Here is a 24,558-nt window from a genome sequence, read left to right as displayed (position 1 = left end):
GTCTAGGTGTAAAGCCAGCAGCTCAGACCCTAATTGTTCTAATAATCAGGGAAATTGTTACCATATGCTGTTGCTGTAACCTTTACTGTTCTAACCAAGCTTTAGTTGTGCTGTAAAAATGATTAAAAGGTTTCTCACAGGAGGAGTTAGGGGTTTTTTTGTTTTTGTTTTTGTTTTTTTTTGCTTGGACAGTTGCTTTCCAGAGTACTGTGGGTTTTTGTGGGCTATTTAAAGTGTTTGAAAACCCTGCTTTGCTCTCCAGCAGCTCCTGCCTGGGCATGCTGCCCCTAGGCATGCCAGTTGCCTGAGGCAGGACACATACATGCCATCTCTGCCTCTGCTGTGGTGTCTTGCAGCTATGTTTGATTTCAAGCATAACAACATCCTTTTATATAATACAATAACTTGCTATCCTTGTGGGGAAACATTGCATTTTATCTGCGTTTCTTTTGCTGGCTGGCCTTCAGCGGCATGTCCAGGTTAACCCAATGTCCAGCATAGCTGTAACCTGGGAGACAGTTGAGTCTGTGGAGCCTTTGGTCCTCAGTCCTGGTTCACAGGCTGTAACAGGACAGCTCCCTGCCTGAACCACAAGTTTTACTTTGTGGGGTCTTTTGGGTAGGTTGGTAAGACATGAGGGGAGCAGAGAGGCCAGACTGAGGTACAGCATTTTACTTGTCAACCTGTGTTATTGCTGCTTCAGATAAGGAAAACAAGAAAATATTGATAAGTGGATAGAAGGTGAAGAATTTCTGATGTGCTGTTAGGGGAGGGGACTTTGGTTGTATTTCCAGATGTGGGATTTTAAGCAATGGACCTGAGACACAGTCACACTATCCCAGCTAATGAGTCAGTCACTGAGTGTCAGCTGAGCCTTGCTAACTTGCTGTGTTCTTAGCCTGGACAAAATCTGAGCTAAATTCATCAGTGTCAGTGTAAGAGCTTTAAGTTAACACATTTTATCTCACACTTGTAGTTGTGTGAGTGCCTGGTTCGCTGGTACATCTCTGTTGACAGAGGATAGTTTATTAAACTGAAGTAACTTTGTTTCTTTGACTCACTTTCCTTATCTTGAAAAAGGAGGGCAATGACACTGACCTTCCTTTACAAAGTGTTGAGATCTACCACTGAGTTGCACTGCGTAACAGCTAGGTATTATCACAAGCACTGATCTGAAGGTGAAGTCGTTTAGAACAATAAAGATAGTTATCTGTTTAAATAATTTATTTTAAAAATAAACAGGTCAGAGTATCACCTCTTGCAACAATTTGAATCTTTCAATCTGAATCTTAATTACTTAATCACTCTTTAAGGCTCAGGGCCGTTTCTGCTTGTATTTGGTGACTGTTGGATTCTTGCCAGAAAATACTAAGTTCAAACACCTACGAGGGCATTCAGTCATGGTTATGTTGGATGGTTTACTCAATTTTATAGAAGTTGCTCATGGGAATGTTAACAGCATAAAGGTTAGCTGTAATGTCTTTTGTGTCTGCCAGTTAAATAGCTAGCGATCCAATGATTACACAAAGACAACGCAAATTCCTTATGCATTCCTGCCTCAGTGCCACTCCACATGCTGGCTGACTGGAAGCACAATTCTTTCTCTTTTTTTGCCATGGAAATTGCTGGTTAAAGCTCAATACTTCAGTATATGCAAATTCTGATTTTTTGATTAAAGCCTCAGTGCCATACTGTATTGTCATAGCAGATATTGCAGTCCAGCCATATGCTGCTAAATCCAGTAGGTTTTGCACCAGTTTTGGTAACAAGTGCAAACAAACTTTGTTCAACATGTCTCAAATGCACAAACTATAAAATGCATTTGGGTAATGACTCAGTGAATGCTTGGTCTACATTAGCCAAACTTCACATTGCATAAAGGTCTGTAGAGCCTTCTTTCTTAACAGTACCAAAAGCTCTATCAGCTGTGACACTTGAGATATTTCTACTTTATCCAAAAGAGACTGCTGAGGAGTATGTTTTGGATCAGAGGGGAAAAAATTAAATGTGATATGTCTGAAATTTTTTTTAGAATATCCACTCTGATTACTTATCAAATGCTGCAGGCTCACTGAAATATTTCCTCTTTCAATCAGGCTTAATTTTCCTCTTATGATAACTTTCAAAGCAGAGAAATAACAATGGGGTAACTTGGAGGAGAAGTGTTTGGGTGAACGGGTGATTGTTTCAGGAAAAGTGTTTCTGTGCTTGGCTGCAGTACTTTTTCCCCTGGCTCTGAATGCTCTGCAAGTATCAATGCATGTGCCCTCCCAGTGCCCTAGAGGTAGGCTGGGAAATGGAGACAAACGAGGAAAAGGCACCTGCCAAACATTTGGTAGAGTTGTATGTGTGAACCGTTGTTTCCTGAATCCCGGCACAGTGTTTTAATCACACAACCATTTTTCTCCCAGGCTTTTTCTGTGAAATAAATGCTTGCCTGCAAAATGTTTTATTCGGATCATCACAAGGGAGTGCTGGTAGCTGCAGGTTGAAGCTAAAAACTATACTCCTGTGCTCTGTATGTTACTGGGGTGCATGGCTGATGGTATTACTATGCAGTCCCCTTTGCAATGTATTTATTTGTCCACCTTTAAGCATTTTGCCTGCCCCAGGGCTCATAGCCTTTCCTTTCCCTTAAGCCCATTCTGTCATTTCAGAGTAGCTTCAGGCAGCTGACATTTAAATGGTGAACCAGACGAAGCAATGCACCTCCCTTCCCTCGTCTCCCCCCAAATAAAATGACCTTTAAACGAGGTTCGTGACATACTTAAATCTGTTTTACTCCCCATTAAAAACAATGCAAACAAATCTAGAACTTTAAATCCAGTTTCTCTGAGCAGTGCCAGATGCCTGTTCAATAGCTTTCCCCCACACCCACTTCCCCAGCCCATCATTAAAATCTTAGACCCATGAAATAATTTGACCAATTATTTGAATTACTCAAACTTCACAGAATGGCTTAGGTACCTTTGAACCAGCTGCATTTATATGCCCTGAAACATGACAGCAGCTGAATGTTGAACATCAAATGAATACAGGTCATGCCTGGAGTAAAGGCATGACTGATTGGTGTGCCTGGCATGGCTGTGCATTTATCCTGATTAGTGCCATGGGACCCTTTAAATTCTATATTATCCATTGTTAAAAGAGGCGATTAGTGTATGTTAGCTGTGCAATCTGATGCCATCTTCAAATAGTGATTTCTCTCTCAAGTGGGGGCTTCCTCTTGTGACCTCTGACCTGCCAGTATGTTAAAAGCTTTGTAATTGATGGACCTCTGTATTCTTTGTGGTGTGATTGATTGGGATTCCTCCATGCTGAACTTTGCCTGTCGTTCTCTCTTGTATAGGAGGTCCTCCAGCAGCTGATTGTAATGAATTTACCAAATGTTTTAATGATTGGCAAAGATCCTCTCTCTGGTGAGTAGTTTGTTTGGTTCTTCACCCCCTTCCTCTGAAATGCCAAATAAAATTTGTATGTGTTTTATTTCTTAAATTAAAATAGAATCATAGAATTGTTTAGGTTGGAAAAGACCTTTCAGATCATTGAGTCCAACCTTTAACCTAGCACTGCCAAGTCCACCACTAAACCATGTCCCTGAGACCACATCTATGTGTCTTTTGAATACCTCCAGGGATGGTGACTCAAGCACTTCCCTGGGTAGCCTGTTCCAATGCTTGACAACCCTTTTGGTGAAGAATTTTTTCCTAATATCCAATCTGAACCTCCCCTGGCGCAACTTGAGGCCATTTCCTCTTGTCCTATTGCTTGTTGTTTGGGGGAAGAGACCAACACCCACCTCGTTACAACCTCCTTTCAGGTACTTGTAGAGAGTGATAAGGTCTCCCCTCAGCCTCCTTTTCTCCAGGCTAAACAACCCCAGTTCCCTCAGCTGCTCCTCATTGAACTTGTGCTCTAGACCCTTCACCAGCTTTGTTGCCCTTCTCTGGACACACTCCAGCACCAAAATGTCTTTTTTGTAGGGAGGAGCCCAAAACTGAACACAGTATTCAAGGTGTGGCCTCACTAGTGCTGAATACAGAGGGATGATTGTTTCCCTGCTCCTGCTGGCCATGCTGTTCCTGATACAAGCCAGGATGCTATTGGCCTTCTTGGCCACCTGGGCACACTGCTGGCTCATATTCAGCTGGCTGTCGACCAATACCCCTGGGTCCTTTTCTGCTGGGCAGCTTTCCAGCCACTCTTCCCCAATCCTGTAGCATTGGATGGGATTGCTGTGACCCAAGTGCAGAACCCAGCACTTAGCCTTGTCGAACCTCATAGAATTGGCCTCAACCCATTGATGCAGACTGTCCAGATCCCTCTGTCGAGCCTTCCTACCCTCAAGCACATCAACACTCCCGCCCAACTTGCTGTCGTCTGCAAAGTTATTGAGGGTGCACTCAATCCCCTCGTCCAGATGATTGATAAAGATATTAAACAGAACTGGCCCTAATACTGAGCCCTGGGGAACACCACTTGTGACTGGCTGCCAACTGGATTTAACTCCATTCACTACCACTCTTTGGGCCCAGCCATCCAGCCAGTTTTTTACCCAGCAAAGAGTATACCCACCCAAGCCATGAGCAGCCAATTTCTCCAGGAGAATGCTGTGGGAAACTGTGATAAAGGCTTTACTGCAGTCTAGGTAGATAATATCCACAGCCTTTCCCTCATCCACTAAGCAGGTCACCTTGTCATAGAAGGAGATCAGGTTAGTCAAGCAGGACCTGCCTTTCATAAACCCATGCTGACTGGGCCTGATCACCTGCTTGTCCTGTATGCGCTGCATGATGGCACTCAAGATGATCTGCTCCATAACCTTCCCCGGCACCGAGGTCTGACAGGCCTCTAGTTCCCAGATCTTCCTTCCGGCCCTTCTTGTAGATGGGTGTCACATTTACTAACCTCCAGTCAACTGGGACCTCCCCGGTTAACTTGTAAAAGATGGAAAGTGGCTTGGTGAGCATTTCCACCAGCTGCCTTCGTACCCTTGGGTGGATACCATCTGGCCCCATAGACCTGTGTGTGTCTAAGTGGTGTAGCAGGTCGCTAACCATTTCCCCTTGGATTATGGGAGCTTCATTCTGCTCCCTATCCCTGTCTTCCAGCTCAGGGGGCTGCGTACCTGGAGAACAACTGGTCTTACTATTAAAGACTGAGGCAAAAAAGGTACTAAGTACCTCAGCCGTTTCCTCATCCTTTGTCACTATGTTTCCCCCACATCTAATACAGGATGGAGATTCTCCTTAGCCCTCCTTTTGTTGCTCATGTATTCATAGAAAGATTTTTTTTTTTTGTCTTGTATGGCAGTAGCCAGGTTAAGTTCTAGTTGGGCTTTGGCCCTTCTAATTTTCTCCCTACATAATCTTGCGGCATCCTTGTAGTCCTCCTGAGTTGCCTGCCCCTTCTTCCAAAGGTCATAAACTCTCTTCCTTTTCCTGAGTTCTAGCCAAAGCTCTCTGTTCAGTCAGGCTGGTCTTCATCCCCATCAGCTCATCTTTTGGCACATGGGGTCAGCCTGCTCCTATGTCTTTAAGATTTCCTTCTTGAAGAATGTCTAGCCTTCCTGGACTCCTTTGCCCTTCAGGACTTGCCTCCCAAGGGATTCTGTCAATGAGGCCCCTAAACAGGCCAAATTACAAACATGCTTTTAAACAAAACAATCTATACATATTTGTAGCAAACTACAAATATTTGAGTACCACTGAGTCTCACATTTTAATGTGTCTAGTATGTAACACTTATATTTACATACCTGTACATACAAATACAATATCCGATGCATGTGTTTGCATGTCATACACATACATGTGATAGTGAGTTAGTTCTTGCCAAAGCCAGAACAGCAACTGTTTGCTTGAAAGTCAAGTCTCTTAACTCCTTGCTGCAAGTGACCCAGGATACAGTCTGCCATAGGAGAATCATTTGTCCTCCAGGTTTTCTGTCCAGTATGCCTGTATAATCAGTTCAGTTGTAGCAATATGTACGCACCAGAAGAGTCTTGCAGAATTGCCATAAAGTGTGAAGGAACTGTTGCAAATGAAGTAGGGGGATTAAAATACATGAGGGTGGAGAGAAAAACACATATATGACAAATTGGAAAATGTGAGGAGGAGAATGGACAAGGAGAAAAACATCTGTCTGGCCATGTTGTCTAGGCAAGGACATCTGTCACATAAGGTATCACATCAAAAGTGACTTGGAAGCCAATGAGCTCACGTCCAGAGTCCAATGTCTTTGGTGAGATGAAATGAAAGCTGTTTAGCCTGAAAACAAAGTTGATTTCTCCTTAGAACCACATTTCTGAAATGAAAGGTTTTGTTGCTGTGGCTTTTACTTTTCTTTTGCATACCCATTCTATCTCTGCCTTAGCCCTGTGCTGGTGCCAAGGACAATGTATTTGTTTTTACCAAAGAAGGAAAACTGGATGAACCCTGTCAGCAGTGATGGGGAATGACATGGTAATCAGCATCTCCAGAACAAACAAATGGTAGAAACCTTGGCAGAAGATTTTATTTTGCTGCTCTTAGCAGCAGTAGTGTATGTACAAAAAAGGGTTTATATCAGAAAAGAATATTAACTTAGAGATGTTGGGTCACTGAAACTCATAGTCTTGGCACTCCTGCAGTAAAATCAAGGTGAGAGTAAGGCATCCACTTCTTCAGCAAGCAGATTAAAGTCTGCAATGCCAGTCTTAATTCTGTACAGGCTACTGTTATGGGTAAAGAAGAAAACAGAAATACAAGAGCTGCTGCTTTTCTCAGTCATATGGGCAATGGGCTGATAGCGTCAAGAATGCTAGTGAATAGAGATGTCTGGGCCAACAAGGCAGTATCTCTGCTGGCTAAGTGTCAATGAGAAGGGCTGGTGGATTTCTTGTCATGGTCATTCCTGAGCGACAGCTGGCAGGAGACTCATAATGCAGTAACCACAGCGTTGGTTCCTGGGGAACCTGCACGCTTGAAAGCTGTCCTATATTAAGCTATAATTTCCCGTCATTGACCTGCTGGTTTTTGTCAGCACCTTAGATGTTTCTTTCTTTGAAGAAAGTACCTGATGTGTCTCTTGTAGGAAAAATACTGGTCATCTATGTGTTCCTGTCTTCCAGCTCCTTGAATTACAACCAGAAATTTTGCCTCACTTTCTGACATCTTTTAAAATGTGGTGGTTGGTTTGTTTTTTGTGGTTTGGTTTTTTTTTTTAATGTGTTCTTTTAGAATTTATTTTATCCATTGCTGACTTACTATTGGCATTATTCAGAACACGGGAAGAGAGGATAAAGAATGCAAAAAATTTAACTTCTGGATGTCTGAGATTGATGGGGTATGTGTGTATAAAAAATATAAAGTTCTTTAGCCATACTATATAATGGTTTTGAGAACCAGTCCCAGCTTAGACACTACAGAGGAAGGTGGTGAATAAAGAAAGACTTGAGATGTACTTGCTTCAAAGAATGTATTCAAGGAGGACAGTGTCTGAGGTATAGGATTTCAAGAGAAGCTGATCTTGATCTTACCCTTAGGTAGATGATCACTGGTAAGATGTGCTGAAGAAATAGTTAGAGAAGTGGAGAACTAGAACTTCCTTCAGGAAGAGGAACCTGGCTGAGGGCTGATGGGAAGCTCAGAAAGAGGGAACAGGGAGGAGAAGGCTGAGGAGAAGTTAGTGAAACCGATACAAAAAGCTGAATGAAGGAATAGGCTGTGGTAAGTGATGACCAGGTGACTGTCAGGTTGATTGATGTCTCTTGTTACTGAGTGTCTTGCAGAGAGGAGCGAGAGGAAGGCAGGGGCACTTGGGAGGGGAAAAACAAGTGAAATGAGAGATTCTGTGAGTGAGAGCGCTAAAGGAGGACTACAGATTGGATAGAGATGTGAGGACAAAGAGATGATGGATGTGGTTATTTGAGGGAAGTGTTTAAAAGTGGCAAGAATGGTAGAGGAGAAACCTCTTTGTGTCAGTGATCCAGTCCAGGACAGAGGCTGAGAGGGAAGGAGGAGAGTCCTGGAGGGGGCATCTGCAGAGACAGTGCTGGGCAATGCGGAGAGCACTAGGAGCGGGAGACTGAGGTGCAGGTGGTCTGCAGGGCTGGGGTGGATCTGAGAGGCAGTGATGAAATCCCAGTTTTGCCTTCGTTGTCCTGTATGTAAGTTATCTGAATGAAAGGTCCCTCTTGACCAGAGGAAGAAAAATTGATCCAATGATTACATTCCTGCAACAAATACAGTGTTGCTTTTTACTATTTGAGTTGAGAAGGCTCCTAATGACTGTATTGACTCCACAGGTCCGAGACCAGAGAGCTGTTAGATCATTCAATATGATTCACCGTGTAACAATTTCAGTGACATTCCTTGTAACAAGCCCACGTGATGTGTTGCTACACATGTTTTTCAGAGCTGTCTGTTCCCCACTGCTATCTGTAAATTTTACTTTTTCCTTCTAAAACACAGCCAAAAGTGGTGTTACATGTATTAAATTATGAACTGAGCAGCTCTAAATCTGAGAATGCTGTTCTTGCTGTTTAGCTCCCATTTGGCACTCAGCGGTTGGGACTGTTGAGGGATTCTGCAGCTCTGCTTTGAACATGATGCTATTGGAAAAACAGAGCTGCCACCACTAAAAATGCAGTAGCAGTTGGGCTTTTACACAGGAGAAGGCACATGTCTGCTGGGTTTAGGAGCTTCACTTGCTTTCATGTCCTTTAAATTGTTTTTGTTCCAGGCCGTGGCAATTTTGTCTACTTCAGTTCATTTGGCCATGAGTATAAAAGTTGTAAAAATATTTGTAAGAAGATAAAGGCTTTGACTGTTTTCTAGAATATAGGGAGCTGAAAAGAAACTTGAAAGTTTAAATAAAGGATTTAGAAAATTTTCCCAGGAATCTGACTTGCAGAACGATGCAGCTGATGCTACAGGATCTATTCTCTTATCTGCACTGTACAGTAGACAGCTACTACCATTAAATTTCCTCTCTGTTTTTGTCTTCCTCCATGTTTTTTCTTGCTGAACAGCTTTTTCAATTCATTGCTGCACCACAAATCCCCCTGTGCTCAATATGAGAATCATCAGCGTATTTATCATCTATACACATCACTGTAATCACCTTTTATAATTACCTCTGCTTTTAGCATGTCTTATAAATGGCCACTCATTCATGTGCCCACATAAGGAATATCAGTATACAGTACTGGTCCTGAACCTCTATTTAGAGGTGCATTAATTTCTTAGTTTCTAGACATGCTTAGTTTAACACAGCTAGTGAGTATACTTGGAAACTGAAGGCAATTAATCATTTGAAACAGTCATAGTTAATTGGGGGGGGATTTTAACTTTTTTCAGACCAAGAATGGAAATGAGGTTTTATTTGCCTGAAGTAGGGTAATTTCTGTCTCTTCAAAAAACTTTGCTATTTAAATTCCCTTTTTAAATTACTTGTTAAGTTTGTGAATGAGAGAGCCCGAAGTCCCTGCTAACAAGTGTCTATAGAAACTGTTTTTCATTAAAATCATAAAAGAATTCTATTCTCACTGGGGTATTTTTTCATGTCTGGCTTCCTTCCTCATTTCGTTTCACAGTCCTCCAGAGGCACAAAGGTTCATAAAATGTAAAGTTAATAACAAAACACCGCCTCAATAGTGTAAATTTAGCATTCAAATTTTTCTCACTCAGGATGTTGCTACAGTTGGGAAAAATGGCACTTGTGTGTTTCACCCCTTCGCACCTTGTCCACACGTCCACTGGCCACTACATGTAGTACTACATGCCCTGGCGCTCCCTCTCCTCCACTGGAGGAATGTCAAAGTAGAAATGTGCAGAAAGAAGCAGCACAAGCTCAAGATTTCACATGCTTGGGCTCTCTCGTTCCTGTTTTCTCTGCCATCTTTCCTACCCCCCTCTCATTTTTTTCATTGTCTGTATTCTCTCTGTACCTTGATCCTCCTTTTTTTTGTTGTTGTGTCTCCTAATCCCTCTGCCAGCCTTCTCCCTGAGTCCTGCCATCTGTTTCCCACCCTCTGTCCTCTGTGAGAGCAGAGGGGTCTCCTGGCTCTGGCACAGGGAGGCTCCCAGGATGCACAGGTGGTGCTCGGGCTTTCCCTCCCTTTATTTTCCAGAAAACCCGCTGGCCCTCTCTCACGGTTGGGAGCAGATGGTCTTTCTGCAAATCCCCCTGGTGGCTGGCTCCCTTGCAGGCACAACCACATGGCCTGAGAGCAGCTGCCCTGGAATTTTCAAAAGGGTGTAAAAGAAAAGAGGTTTTTTCTGAATTAGCACCTTTCCGTTTAAGTGCTAGTTTGAGTCCTGTCCGTTCATTTCAGCTTGTGGGTACCTGTCTGCCAGGAGCTGTCCCAGACCTAAGTGTTTGCATCCTAGGTCGTAGGAGGACAGTGTCTTAGTAAGGTCAGCTAATAAGCCTAGGTAGACCCAGTAAACTTTCTTCCCAGCCATCTAGAAAGGACTTGTGTCATCCCAATGAGCCAGCATAGGGAAGCCTGCACGTTCCTGCTTATGCAGTTGCACAAGGAATTTTACCACCTTATTAAATTAGCACAAATCAAGCCTTTTGAAAAACACCACAGAATCATTCATGGTTCAGGAGGCATGACTGAATTGGGGATAAAGATACCTTACTTTTGTTCAACATGCATTACAGGATAAATGCAGTGTCCTGAGTGTAGAACTTAGCTGCTGTGCTGTGTAATAATCCTAGATGTGCTTCTGATTCACTTAGTAACCTTGGGCACTCCACTTAAATGTGTGGTATCAGCTCTCGTGTGGGTGAGTTGAGAGGGGTGATTAATCCCTTCCTGGCTCATTCTGAGGTTTAATTGAAAACTCTCTCCAAAGCACTTTAGATTGGTAGAGAGGTTTTTTCGTACTCACACCCTATTTCTTCTAAATATCTCCTGTAAATAATGTTATTCTACGAGGCTTTAAAACGTTACTCAAACTTAGCTTGAGTATGAGTGATCTTGGAGTGCCTTAATGCCAACAAACTGTCTCCACCCCATGGGAAACAGCTTCTGAATGAAAGCCCAAGGAATTGAATTGTTTAAAACAGTCACACATGATCTTCTGAAACACTTGTGTGGCTGGCAGAGTAGAGCTTCTAAGTAGACCTTTCAACCTTAAGAGTGTTTCTAGTGGGTAGTACAATCTCATTTTCATTACATGTGCTTAACATGTCTGCAAGCATAAAATAATTTATTAATAAAGAAATTGTGGAAAAATCCTGACAGCTAAGTTTTCTGTGAAAGCTGCCAGCGGGGAGAGCAGACTGCCAAATGTTATCTTTAAAACAGTAGCAACTTAATAATCTCATGATTACCTCGAGTCTTTTAATTTCTCATTCCTTCCTATAAACTCTGGCTTGGCCTTCCCTGCCAAAGGGGCTTGCCATGTGTGCCTCAGCTTCTCTTCCTGATGAGAGGGCCCAGGTGGGGACAAGGTCTCGGAGTGGTATTTCCAGGCAAGGTCAGTCCTTGGTGGGAGGACAGGGTTGACCTTGCTAAGTTATTCTGCAGTAATAGCTGAAGGTGTTTCACCACACAGGGTCATGCAGCGTCACTGACGCCTGTTTGTTAGCTCATGGAGAGAACAGCAAAGCCTGCTACCTTTGGTGCAGAGAGGTGGAGTGTGCTTTGAATAGCTTAAGTAGCTTGCATGTTTTTAGGATGGTATAGATGCTCTCACTGTTGGAAAGTAACCTGACGTTTTCTGAAGCGAGTGATTTCAAGCCACTAGGCTCACCCTGAGGAGAGCTGTGATGCCATGGTGCACAGATTGGAATTTATGGTCAACAGATGGAGGTGCCCAGAGCACGCAAGGGTTAGAGCACTTGTCTGGTGTGATCAAGAGCAAGCAGCCTGGTGGCTACTCCTTCAGTGTCTCACGGAGAAGATGTTCTGCCCTGGGTAAGCTTGGCAGAATGAGACACACACTTGAGTCACTTGCTCTCTGTAACTTAGCAACTTGCTCTTGTGTCCCACGCACATGCTCTCCATTTAATTCCTGAAGGTGATGCAGAATGAAACCCAATGCTGAAACGCTAATGAGAGCTCAGTTTTGTGAAAAAATGTCTTCTGACCAAACCGAGTTATCTCCTTGGGCTAGTAGTGCCCTCAAAGGAACTGTTAACTAAGTAACAGATCTTTTTTTGTTGTTGCTGAGCGTTTTTTCTTTGTGACACTGTCTGCCTTTAAGGTTGTGTTATTCAGAATTATACAGAACAACCAGACTTTCACATACTGAAATGTTATTTGTGTATTAAATTGTAATTTTTCAGAAAGAGCAAGCCATGTATGCTGCTAGATACAGGGAGAAGAGTAAGGATGATTGTCCATCTTTCAAAAACAGTTTTTAAATATTCTGCAGGGAAACGAACAATATTGTATTTACAGGGTGAAGTGTAAACTAGCACATTTTAAATAGGTCTGTCTCTGCAGAAGAGAAGAATTCCTGCTTGCAAAATCTTAATAACATGGGACTTGGATATTGAGAATTCTAGTGTTGATTCGTACAGTATACTGATAATTTCTGTAGGGCATTCTTGAAACATTTTAAAGATAACATTCCTAAAAGTTGTTGAAAAATTGTTTAACAAGTAAGGTACGTTTAAAGACTGCTTTAGGGCATTTGTGTGCCCTAAAATCAGGAAAACAGAAAATGAGTTACTTCCTAAGCTGCCTGCATGTGGCCGTGCTGGCTTGCAAGGTTCTGAGAATGGAAGTAAGCCCTGTGGTAATTTAGGTCAGTGTGCCTTTGTGCATCTGGGGGGCTGCGGCAGCTTAATTGACGAGTCAGTTTGACCCCGGTTGCCCGGCCTTGGGTCCTGCACATGCCTCTAACTTTCTGCCAGTGCAGCCTTACAAAGGCATGGTGTTGGTGGAGGAGCACAGTTGCACTCAGAAATTATTACCTGTCTATTTAGCGATAGAAGCAATTGAACACCCAAGTAAAGCGGGGTATAAAATGAAAGTGTTTATCCCACAGTTATACACTCTGTGTCAGGAAGTACACAGATATATAGGGATGAGAGAAAACTGTATGTGGCCTGTTTCTCTCTCCTTCTCTTCCCCCAGTGTAGAATGAGGACAGGCTTTTCCTGAACCTAACTCCATAAAGATTTTTTATCTCCTCATTGAAGCTCCTTGCCTTCTATCTCCCTTTGTCTAACTTTGATATATATAATTTTCTTTACCACCCAACAATCCCCGCATTAATTTGGTTGAAACACGATCTGGACTTGGCTCAAGGCTTTCTCTCTCCTAACCTTAGGAGGTGGCCAGCAGGGCTGTTGGTCGCAGCAGGATTCCCTGCAGTAACAACCTGCATATATCTCCTCCCCCCCCCATGGCTCCCTGAGCATATGGTTAGCTGCATATTCTCCCTTCTACATCGTTCATTTTTTTTATCCCTTTTAGCACCTGGGGTTTGCGCTTCAAAGTGTGAACAGGCTTTGATGCAGAACAGAGGCAGAATTTATTTGCTAAAACATCTCTTGGAGAAAATTTATGTGCACAGGATGGCATTCAGCCTTGGGAAGTCTGAGTGGCAACTATTTTAGAGACAGAAAATTTAGGACAAGTTCTTTCTTTGACAGTAACCCTCCTTCGCTTCTGCCCAGGGTGTTTTGTTCTGTTTTGGTGTTTTTTTGGAGGGGGGGAAGAGGTGGTGGTGGTTTGGTGGGCTTTTTTGCACCCTTCTTAATCACAAAACAAGGGACAAGCATTGGGCATATGCGTTGAACTATTTAAAGGATTCCCCACCCCCACCCCTGCATTGATAGAAAAGGCTCAGAAAATGTAGGTGAGGATAGTACATTGAGGAAAAAAAAGACTTGCTGGATTTGGGATTTTAAACTAATCCATAAAAACTGTGTTGTTACATGGAAAGTATGGCAACATTATAACGGGCACATACATATTGTTCAGGCACTTGTTCAAAGGTCTTATTTCTCTTTTCAGGTGGGTATTTTGGAGAGAATCAATCACTTGCAGGTACTTAATTTGTTGTATGTATGTACTGATTCCCTTTTTTCCTCTCTAGGTAAAAGTATGGATGAAATTAAGAAGCTGCTCTTGTTGGTTCTGGGATGTGCTGTGCAGGTGAACATTCATTAAAGACTTCAAAAATAAGATTTTTTTGAATCTGTTATTTTTTTCTGGACTGAGAAAATCCATCCAAAGATCAGTGCTGTATGAATGAATCTCCAACTTGAGGCAGCATGTGAGCTGAAATTGTGAGAAGACACTATAAGTGAATGAAAGAAATGCAGGGGAAAGGAAGCACGCTTTGTGATAGCAGTTATCTCAATTTGTTGCCAAAGCTTAATCAGCCACAGGATGTGTACTCTTGTAACTAAGTAGTCCACTTTGATAACAAAGTGGGAAGAGATAAGCATTGAACAGTGTTCTTGATATCAAAATGGTTGTTGGTTTATTTTCTTACCGTTTTAAAATACAGAGTGGAACAGTACATATTAATGTCAAACAAATAGATAAGCTAGAAGTTTAAACATTTGCTTAATGAATCCTCATTTTATTTGCATTATCTTTTGATTGAATATTACGTGTAGAAAATATGAAATGAATAGATATTTTGTATATTCATGTGGGGATTTTTATGTGGCATTTGTTAAAATAAATAGACAGGCAAATGTATACGGGAAACTCCCCAGAAATGCACGACAGTTACCAGATAAAGAAATCAGTGTTCTGCCCATCAAACCTCTGTGGTGGTAAACAATAGATGTGTTTCGGGCTAGCCTTTGCTTATAATTGACCTTGTTTGTAGGTCTGTCTAATGTGTCTGTCATGCCTTAGGACACTTACCCTGCTCAGCTATGTCAAGTCAATTATGTCAGGGCAAAGCTGTCTGCATATGGCTGCTCTGAACTATCTCAGTGTTGCATTGCAGCACAAAGAATAAAGGTCTTATTTGGCAAGCTGCTGTGCATCCTTAGTCCCCATTTATGGGTCTGAGGTTCTTCACAGTGCAAGGAAAGGTTGAGACTAGGAACCAGGCCCCAGAAGGACACTGTAAATGAGTTTAAAAAAACTTTACGTAATGCTTAACTTCTCTGCAATGCAGAGTTGTTACAAGAAGGCAATAATGTTGTTAGCATACAATCACAGATATACAGATAGCAGATGCCTCTCTCTTTTAAAGCCTTAAGTAAAAGATTTACTAAGATCTGTTTTGTCTGAATTGTCACTCATTTTTATCCAGAATGTTTCGCAGCCCCATTTTTTGTCTAAAGCACGTGTTGATTTAGTCCAACAAGCAATATTATGCATTGATGTGAATAGTATCTAAAGTGATGCATCTCTTTTCATTGCTAAAACCAAGCAAAATGCAAACACCAAAGTAGACAGGTTAAATGATGCAATGTAAATGTAGGTTTACATTTGTGCAGCTCCATTAATGAAGCTGTGATGATTTCCTCTGGCTGTTGCCTTGCCTCTTGATCTCATTGCATATTGAACTTGTTTTTAAAGAGCAAACCCAGCCATTTAACTTCGCCTTAATTGTACTGACTGTAAAAAGTTTAAATAATTTAATGCATAATTCAGTTCATGCTCCGTATGAAGCAATGAAGTGTTGTACCTTCTAGTGTGACAAAGTGTAGATGTTGAACATTTTGTTGTTAGCAATGTGGGGATTTTTTTTTTTTTCCCATTTAAATGAAAAATGGTGCAATAAGTTTTAGGATATGTAGCACTGTTTCAGGGTGTGTTTTCTTTTAACAGTGTGAAAGAAAAGAAGAGTTTATTGAAAGAATAAAACAACTGGATATTGAAACCCAAGCTGCCATTGTGTCACACATTCAGGAGGTGGGACTCACAGTATTGTCTATTTGACTTTTTATCTCTCCCTTCCTTGACTTAACAGGGGTTTTTTTGCTATGAAACATTAATGCTTGGAATTTCATAATGGATTCAGGAACTTCACCAAAAAAAAGATTGAATACGTTACTGCAATTAAATTATAAGATGAAAATGATAGGCTCTGGGAACATTACTTGGCTCAGTGGTCTTTTAAAGAGATGCAGTGGTAAATGCCTTGCTTGTCAGTTATAGGCTGTGTAGAAGGAATTGTTGTAAGGATACATGTGTAATATTTCCGAAAAGCACATATGGCTTAGGAGCTGCAGTGCCCCTTGCAGCAATGGTGTAGGCACTTAGTACCCAAGTCCTGTGGTAGGCGAGACACAGGCTCCCCAGTGGCTTGCTTTGGACAGTGGCCTCCAGGCTCAGATGGTCTTGAAAAGTGTACTCTGCAGCTGAAATTGTTTTTAAAGCGAAGTTTGATCCAATGATGAGTATTTTTGGACTCCTAAAGCTTCTGTAGAAGCAATGAATACAGGTAGGTGTTAGGAACCAGCTTGCTTTGGAGACTCAAAGGAGAGCCATGTGGAAGCGGCCCCAGCTGGTTGTGCCTTGCCCAGAGTGGGTTCTGGCTGTGGCCGGCTGTCAGTGCGTGCAGGTGTAGAAAGCCCGATATGCTCAGATTTGAGGAACAAATGGTGAAAGTCTAAGACGGGAACTTTTTTCTTAACACTTAAAAAAATAGTTCTGCTTTAAAAAAATAAAAATAAAATTGTGATGAACTAAGCATGTGGTTATGACAAAAGCAGGAACAGTCTTTAACTGAGATGAGAGACGTGCCTGACGTTTCTGCTAAATGACTCAGAGGAAATCAGTTTGGGTAAGATAGCAGTTGAAAGGTACACTGCTAGCAGCAACCAGAGGTATTTCTGCTAAAGGCAGCTCCTCCCAGCTCTATCAGCTGCAAATTGAAAATTCATTGAAAGCAAAGCTTCTTCTCAGTGAGGCACCAGCCTACCTGTTCAGTGCGGGATCAGTCCCTTCAGATCCCTGTGGTGACCACCTCAGTGCTTGCAGTAAGACAGTTGCATACTTCTAATATGCAAGCACATGTGCTATTGATCATAATATGTATCTGATCACTTTTAAAAATCAGCCTTAATAATTATAAAAAACTATAAATACCAGAAATTGCTGGGTAGTATTACAGTTAAGGTAGTTGTGTTTGTTATTTACAACCTGGTTTTGGTGAAATGTGATGTGTTTTTTAATGGATCAGTAGAAGAACCCGGGGGATGCAGCATATACAGCAAAAAATCCTACAAATCAACCAGTGGAAAGACTTTTTTTTGTTCCTGTTCCTAGGTTACTCACAACCAGGAGAATGTCTTCGACTTGCAGTGGCTGGAGCTCCCAGATATGGCCCCAGAAGAACTAGAGTCCCTCTCCAGGAATATGGTTTTCCACCTCAAGAGGCTCATTGATGAGAGAGACGAATGCACAGAAGTATGATGACTTCTCCCATGTAGAGCTCACGTGGAGCAGCAGCCACAGGCTCCATTCCTTCTCTTGTGTCTTGTTTGTGCACTGGGTTTCTATATCTTCTACACCTTTCTACTACACCCCTGAAAATCTGTAGAAAGATTTTGACTTTTCCATTGATTCTCACGTAAACACCAGGGTGTGGTGAAATGATTGGTAAAGAGGAGTGGAGTACTCTATCCATGAAGTGGAGACACCAAAATATTTGAAATCGTGACTTTGTCATGAGATTTTTGTCTCTGCGTTTCTGCTCAGTATTTCTCTTTGCTTGCCTGTCTCTCCGGTGGTATCTACCGTCATGAGTTCCAGTGTCTTCTCTAGTTTTTTGCAGTGTGAAGATGGCCCTGTCTGTTGTGACTCATCAGTTCCTTTCCCTTCAGATCTCTGGAGAAGGCTTCTCCCCTTCTTTATTTAACCTGTTTATTTTCTGTCATGCTTTTGACTGTGATTGTGTTAGTTAAAACTGTTAGTTGTTATAGGTTTTCATGAATTCTCCAAGCAAAACAGACTGCTTATTTTGAGCATTGGAAGGGGAATGTTTTAGTGGTCTGAGCATAGTGGAGATTCCTTTCCTCCTCTGTGTAATGTTCCCTCCTGGCTATCACTTGAATTCTGTATAATGCCAGGCTAATAATTTTCTGCATTTATACATAATTTTTTAGATACTTGAAAAACAATGTATAATTATACTATTTATCTCTTGACACTACATACTTCTTTGTATTTCTAGGTCATTGTAGATCTCACTCAAGAGAGAGATTATCTGCAGTCTCAGCAACCACCAAGTCCTCTGAAAGCACCAAGTCCAGATTCTTCACCAAACCCAGCCAACCCTCTTTCTAATGAAGACAAGCAGCACCTTGCAGTTGAGCTGGCCGACACGAAGGCTAAATTGAGAAGAATCCGGCAGGAGCTGTGAGTCACCAGTGATTTGTGCTTCTAGAGACACTTGTATGTTAAAATGCAGGTGCCTGTCAGCTTCAGTACACTGGCCTCCATGCGACCTCTCAGAATCACATCTTTGAAATCTTTTATTCATAGCAGTAGGAAGCTAGCATGGGTGTTCCATCTTTCTTCTTTCTTAACTGCTCTCTAAACACAGAGCGATGGCTACTTCCATTTATCTTTCTGTGTCTCATCTCTGTCTTCCCCTCTTCAAAATGCTAGCTGCTACCTGCACTTTTAATTATTAGTGGGAAGTCCAGAGGCCAGCGAAGCTAGCTATGGCAGCAGTAGCACCAATGAGATTTAAACAGAGGTACTTCATATAAAAATAGTTGCAAACTCAGACCCATGATATGTGTATGGTATCATGAGAAAAAACCTCTTACTTTTATGAAGCTGTCATGACAAAGAGGCTTTATGTTCAGAATATGCTAGGAGATTTCTGTCTTCCTTTCCAGATTCCCAGCAGTGTCCATATAATCAATATTGTTTCAGGAAAAAAAAATAAATTCTTACTGAGATTTTTCTAATCCTTTTCAGGGAAGAGAAGTCTGAGCAGCTTGTAGATTCTAAACATGAAGTTGAGCAGCTCACCCTAGAGCTGCAAAAAATAAAACAAGAGGTAAGAGGGGCTTGTTTTACTGTGACAGTGTTACCTATTTTAAAAAGCCTCTTTCAGTGTGAGGCTAAAAATACTACTATTGCCTATTTTTTAATGAAGAAATCAAGTTACTCCAGCAAGCTGTTTGATGATTATGGCTATGGCATAGCAATGCTATGCTTTCCACTTAACTGGTGAGAGCAGTCTCATCTGTTCAGCTTGCAAATAGCCTAGTAATGCCTGAAGCTTATGCAGCATCAGGCATTAGAAATGTCAGAGTCCCAACAGGCTGAAGGACCTCTCTGTCTAGTAGAGAATTTACTGGCTAGTAGAATTCTCTTACTCCTGAACCAGGGGAATGCTATTTGCCTACACTTAAAATAAGCAAAAATAAAGTTTAAAGAACATGCTTTAAAGTATTAACTAAGATTTTTCTCCCTGCTTATTCCTCACTTCTCACAGAATATCCACCTGGCCTCAGATGCTCGCTCTGCTCGAGCGTACAGAGATGAGCTCGACTCTCTGAGAGAGAGGGCAAACCGTGTGGAGAGACTTGAGATGGAACTTGTTCGGTGCAAAGAGAAACTTCATGATGTGGATTTTTACAAAGCTCGCATGGAGGCAAGTGAAAATGGGGAGAAAGATTTGCTGAGTAATCCTTAATGTTTGGCTTTTGTTGTGTTACCAGTTCATGTGTCATTTGTCATTGATCTGACTATAGCAAAACATCAGAGCAAGTGGAAATTTCGTAATATGCGTCATAGTTATTGACTTAGCAAGGTTAAAACTTCTTTCAGTGGCAAGAAGGACTTGGTGTACACAAAAAATAAATGCCCATTAGTTTTTAATAAACTCTGCTTAGTTCAGTATTATGTGGCTAAACAGGACAGACCTTCTCTGGATGCTTCTTCTAGAGAATCCAGGCCTTGAAAATTTACTCTTAGGTAAAATGTCTCTGTTCCAGAGTTGTTCCTTTGACCAACCTTTTAAATGTCATGTATAAATTAGCTAAATGAATGTCTGGGTGTTTTTCCTCAGGGGTTTGTAGCAGACGCAACTGTTGTTAAAATGGCTGGGCATTTTTAAGCATGACCTCAGATGACAAATGCTAGCCACCCCTTTTTGCAACTGTTGCTTGTAGTAGAAAGGAGAGAAAATTTGGACCTTACTTAGTGCCCCGAGTAGTGTATGTCAATGAGAAATATATAGCTTTGTTCCAGTAGTAATGCCAGTTACTCAGCTTAGTCCCCTGCAGCTATGCCCATCCTGGAATTATTAATTAACATAGGTTGGAAAGGACCTTGGAGACCATCTAGACAAACTCATTGCTCACATCAAGGCTGACTTTAAATTTAGACTGCTCTTATTTTCTGTTTTTTCGGTTCTTTGCGTGATTCTCACCTAAACTTTCAATAATCCACATACATAACACTTCAGCTGAAGTCAAATAAATATCCAGACTTGCTGAGCATATGGAGGTTCAGTAATTGACAACCTCACTATAATTAGATAAAATCCCAGGTCTGAGGTAGAAGAGTGATGTTGAAAATCACATTTGCCAGGCCTCTGGCTGAGAACACAGATCTTATTTCTGCTCTATAAACTCTACTTTGTAGGTGACTCTTTTTCCCTCTCTAACCTGAGGGGCCAGCTAGCTGCTGCTTCTTATGAATAGGTTCACTAAAATGGATGGTTATTAAATGTAGTAATAGACTACAAAAGCCTGTCTTCCCTCTCAGTAACTCCCAGTTTACATGAGGAAGCATGAAGCTCTGGCTTTCTCTGTTTTCCTCCCTCAAGCTGGCAAATCAGTCATGCATTAAGCTGGCACACCAGCTATCAGCATGGCATCCTGGCATTTCCCTTGTGGCTGTGCACTGGAGTCACTTAGCTTCTATCTGCTGCTCAGATAAATTAGCTGGAACTAGGAGAGGAGTTTTTTAGTCTTGTCTTCATCTGAGATCAAGGGAGTAGCTATTTCTGTTCTTGAGTTCTCAGCCTCCTTGCTTGTCCTAGAGCCAGCAGTTTCCTGCTCTGTCTGCATGCTCATCTTGCTTAACATATCATTCAGTAGAGAGACATCCACTTCAGTTTCAGATTTGTTCCAATTTTCCTGACTCCCTCTTCCACCCTGTCAGTTTTTGGTGAAAGTATTGAATGTTAGAGATGAGTGCAGGTTCTCCAAGGATACCTCCCTGAAATACAGTAGTGAGACAAAGAATATTTCCCATCGATATGGCACTTTTCTAATTCTGGGCCACAGTGTGCCCTTTAGCAAAAGTTGTCGCTGCTGTAGGGGCTGAGCTCTTCTAATATGCAGCAGGATTGCACAGCTGTCTGGAGGCTGCTCTGTGGTCTAGAATAGCCAGAGTGTTTCACATTCTCACCACTCCCTCTACCATCACTGAACAAGTCTTGGCACAGCCATGGACCGCCAGTGTTGAGCAGTGGCAGCATCAGGCAAACTCCACTCGTTTCATGTTGATACATTCAGAGGATTCCACAGGGCACTTATTCTGTCTTTTTTATGGTCATGGAGTAGCACAAGGGCTGTGCATAGTAACCAGTATCCAACTTTCCGTGGTCCCTCAGTTTTCTGTCTTATCTGTCTCAAGTCCTCCACCCCTCCAAAAGAAGGGTTAATGGCTGCAGTCAGTTCAATGTCTACTCAGATTCCTCCCACTCCCTCAAAAACTGTTTGGCTTACAATTCCAAGTTGTAAGATTTGTGCAGGGCTGTAACATGGTAGAGATTTTTGCCACTAGAGAGTACGGTGCTGATTCATCTCATGACATTTACTGGTTGAGGCTGGCTTCTTAAGTCTTGAGACCTGAACAAACCTTACAGAGGCACAGCAATGAAAATGTAGGTGCATAAAGTACAGCATAAGCTGCTTTTCTGTGATAATGTGATACCTTAAGGCTCCATAGGTTCTTGACAGGGCTGTTAATAAGCAGTGCCATATTGGTAAGTGAGAAGAAAAAGTGGGTTTACCTTTGTGCATCAATGCAGAAAGCTATTAAATGAGCACTTAAAAATCGTTTCCTTCTTGTAGTTCCCATACACATTTGTTAGTTTGAGCAAAAAACTATGGAATATGCTCTGTGTATGATACTGTGACAAGCTTTAGGTATTGCGAACAAGCTTACAAGTAGTTTCTGAAAGCACATAATACAAATCAGGAGTGGCAGCAGGAAGAGATTTAAGGAGCTATTGCAAAAAGGAGTGCAAAAGGACCAAGTCTTTCTCTATGTGAACATAACACATTTAGGCATGTGTGCAAGGAACATGGAGATGACTATGCTCTGGAGACCTTCCTGCTGGGGTGGCTTAACAAGGTCATAACTGTGAATGTGGAGGAGCAGACTTAATGCAGGGCTTCCTCCAAGGAGGTGCTTCTCTCCAATGTAAAGCTTCCCTCTGGCATTCCTCTCCATTGAACCTTGAGAGAGGAGATCAGATTATTTTCCAAGGCCAGGGAGTCTGCCTTGCCCATTCTTCCTCCTTCTCACTGCAATCACATTTCCATGCAGGATGACAGGAGGAATTTCTGTGAATGTTAAAAAAACCAAAAGCATCTCTTGTATGTTTTCATATAGCTGTCCAAGGTAATGTTTGATTGTCACAAGATGTTAACTGTGTCATGGCTCAGCAGGGGCAGCTTCTGAACTGCCAGAAGGGAGGGGTTTGAACTCTGTTTAATAACTAGGTCTGGATGCATGTGCAATTTCTCTAGTTTCAGATTTAAACAATCTGATTGCTACTTTAGTTTCTGAAAATGTTTTCCAGTAGCAACACACCCTGATTGTGCAACCACTTACCCGGAGAGTTAATTGTAACCATATGAGTACACAATGCACAGTCTTCTATAGCTGAAGATAGTTGAATAGCTGAAAAGCTATTTCAAGGCACAGTGATACAGGATCAAACCACAATATGTAATTTATTTTAGAAATTACAAAAGCAGAATTATATATGTTGGATATTAAACCATCACAATTTAAGTGATATAAAACAAAGGGTTTTTTTAATCCCTTGCCTAGTAAATTCAGTGTATTTTAAAAAAAAAATCCACAGCCAACTATTTTTGCTGTCAATTTAAAAATAAACTCATAGTTACAAAATAATGGTGGGTTTGTTAATTAAAGAAAAAATAAACCTTAATTCCAGTGGAATCACCACTGTCCCATGACCACCACCTGTTGATTATCTAACAAGTGCAATTTGTAGCCAGATGCATGTTTAGGTCAACTATGTTATCCCAGTGACTTCTGGGAGATGTTAGTGCTGACATGTTTTAGTTACGACAGTTCTACCTTCCAGGTCTTGAGACGCAACTCTACAAAGCTCCCATGGAGTAATTATTTAAATTATGTGAACTTTTCAATATTAAGACGACCTCAGATCATGGGTATACCAGTGACCAGTGAGCAGTGTTGACCTTGCCATAGCAGGCATTTCCACCAGGTTATTAATTTAAGATGTCATCAGAAGTACTTTGAACTGACATGTCCGCCCCTCCTGGGCGCTGGATGGGAAGTGCTTCAGTCCATATATTGCAGCTCCCAGTGATGTGTGGTTTGTACCAGAGCCTGGATATGTGTATGTACTTGGCACGTAGCTTGACACTTCATGAGACACTAAAATAACTAGTTCCTGCTTGGTAGGCAGTTTTGGGGATAGTTCTGAGGCCGTGTTTTTGAGGTCAGACACCACCTTACTTCTTAGGGCTGTGGTCCAGATTGAATGTGATGATCTAGCAAAGTAAACTCTTGTCATGTTGCTGTTTCATTACAGGTATTGTGGCAGCTTACATGACACCCAGCACATTTTGTGTTGTGTACTTCCTCTGGTCTGTCATCTGTTTAGTGCCAGCCTTTTTTAGATTGCCCACCCTGCAGTGACCCTGTTAGATCAGACTTGGCCCAAAATGCTGGTTCTATAAAATTAGTGTTTCAGTATTATTATTATTTTAGTTACTTGCGTACTCAGACATTTTAATTGCAGTAGTTGAACCACTTCACAAGCACTAACATACTTATCCTTTTAATGCTACTGTAGTAGGGAAATTTTTCCTCTCATATTTTGCAAGTTGGTAGCTGACTCACTGAGAGATCAAGGGCAATATGGTATTGCATAAGGTAGACTTTCCATATTATGCCATCTACAGTCAAGATGCAGCAAACAACTAAGATTGCTTGCTATATAAGGCTATTAAATCATGGCCCCCTGTAGTATCAAAAAGCCAGGGGAGTGGCTGTCATCAGACACTCTTAACTTGTGCTTTACAGGGTTTTTTTTTTTGGTTTTCTTTTTGTTTGTTTGTTTGTTTTCTTTTTTTTTGGTTTTCTGTTTTTCTGGGGGTTTGTTTTATTTTTTTCCTCTTTTCCTCTTTTCCTCTTTTCCTCTTTTCCTCTTTTCCTCTTTTCCTCTTTTCCTCTTTTCCTCTTTTCCTCTTTTCCTCTTTTCCTCTTTTCCTCTTTTCCTCTTTTCCTCTTTTCCTCTTTTCCTCTTTTCCTCTTTTCCTCTTTTCCTCTTTTCCTCTTTTCCTCTTTTCCTCTTTTCCTCTTTTCCTCTTTTCCTCTTTTCCTCTTTTCCTCTTTTCCTCTTTTCCTCTTTTCCTCTTTTCCTCTTTGTTTTT

At 41.6% G+C, this 24,558-nt stretch overlaps 1 protein-coding gene across 6 annotated transcripts in view; it reads left to right on the top strand.

Annotated features, from left to right (window-relative positions):
• Positions 1 to 24,558, top strand: part of CCDC88C (coiled-coil domain containing 88C) — a 101,159-nt gene that overhangs the window by 38,304 nt on the left and 38,297 nt on the right. For all 6 annotated transcript variants that reach the window (XM_052782991.1, XM_052782990.1, XM_052782989.1 and 3 more), the window contains 7 exons: positions 3,350 to 3,419; positions 14,049 to 14,107; positions 15,752 to 15,835; positions 17,195 to 17,335; positions 18,102 to 18,286; positions 18,857 to 18,938; positions 19,380 to 19,538. In XM_052782991.1, coding sequence (XP_052638951.1) covers positions 3,350 to 3,419; positions 14,049 to 14,107; positions 15,752 to 15,835; positions 17,195 to 17,335; positions 18,102 to 18,286; positions 18,857 to 18,938; positions 19,380 to 19,538 — 780 coding nt within the window. The remainder of the gene's footprint in view (positions 1 to 3,349; positions 3,420 to 14,048; positions 14,108 to 15,751; positions 15,836 to 17,194; positions 17,336 to 18,101; positions 18,287 to 18,856; positions 18,939 to 19,379; positions 19,539 to 24,558) is intronic.

The sequence above is a fragment of the Harpia harpyja genome, chromosome 3, assembly GCF_026419915.1.
Source record: "Harpia harpyja isolate bHarHar1 chromosome 3, bHarHar1 primary haplotype, whole genome shotgun sequence".
NCBI classification, from domain to species: domain Eukaryota; kingdom Metazoa; phylum Chordata; class Aves; order Accipitriformes; family Accipitridae; genus Harpia; species Harpia harpyja.
The sequence above is the reverse complement of the archived record's forward strand: the minus strand, read 5'-3'. Positions and strand labels throughout refer to the sequence as shown.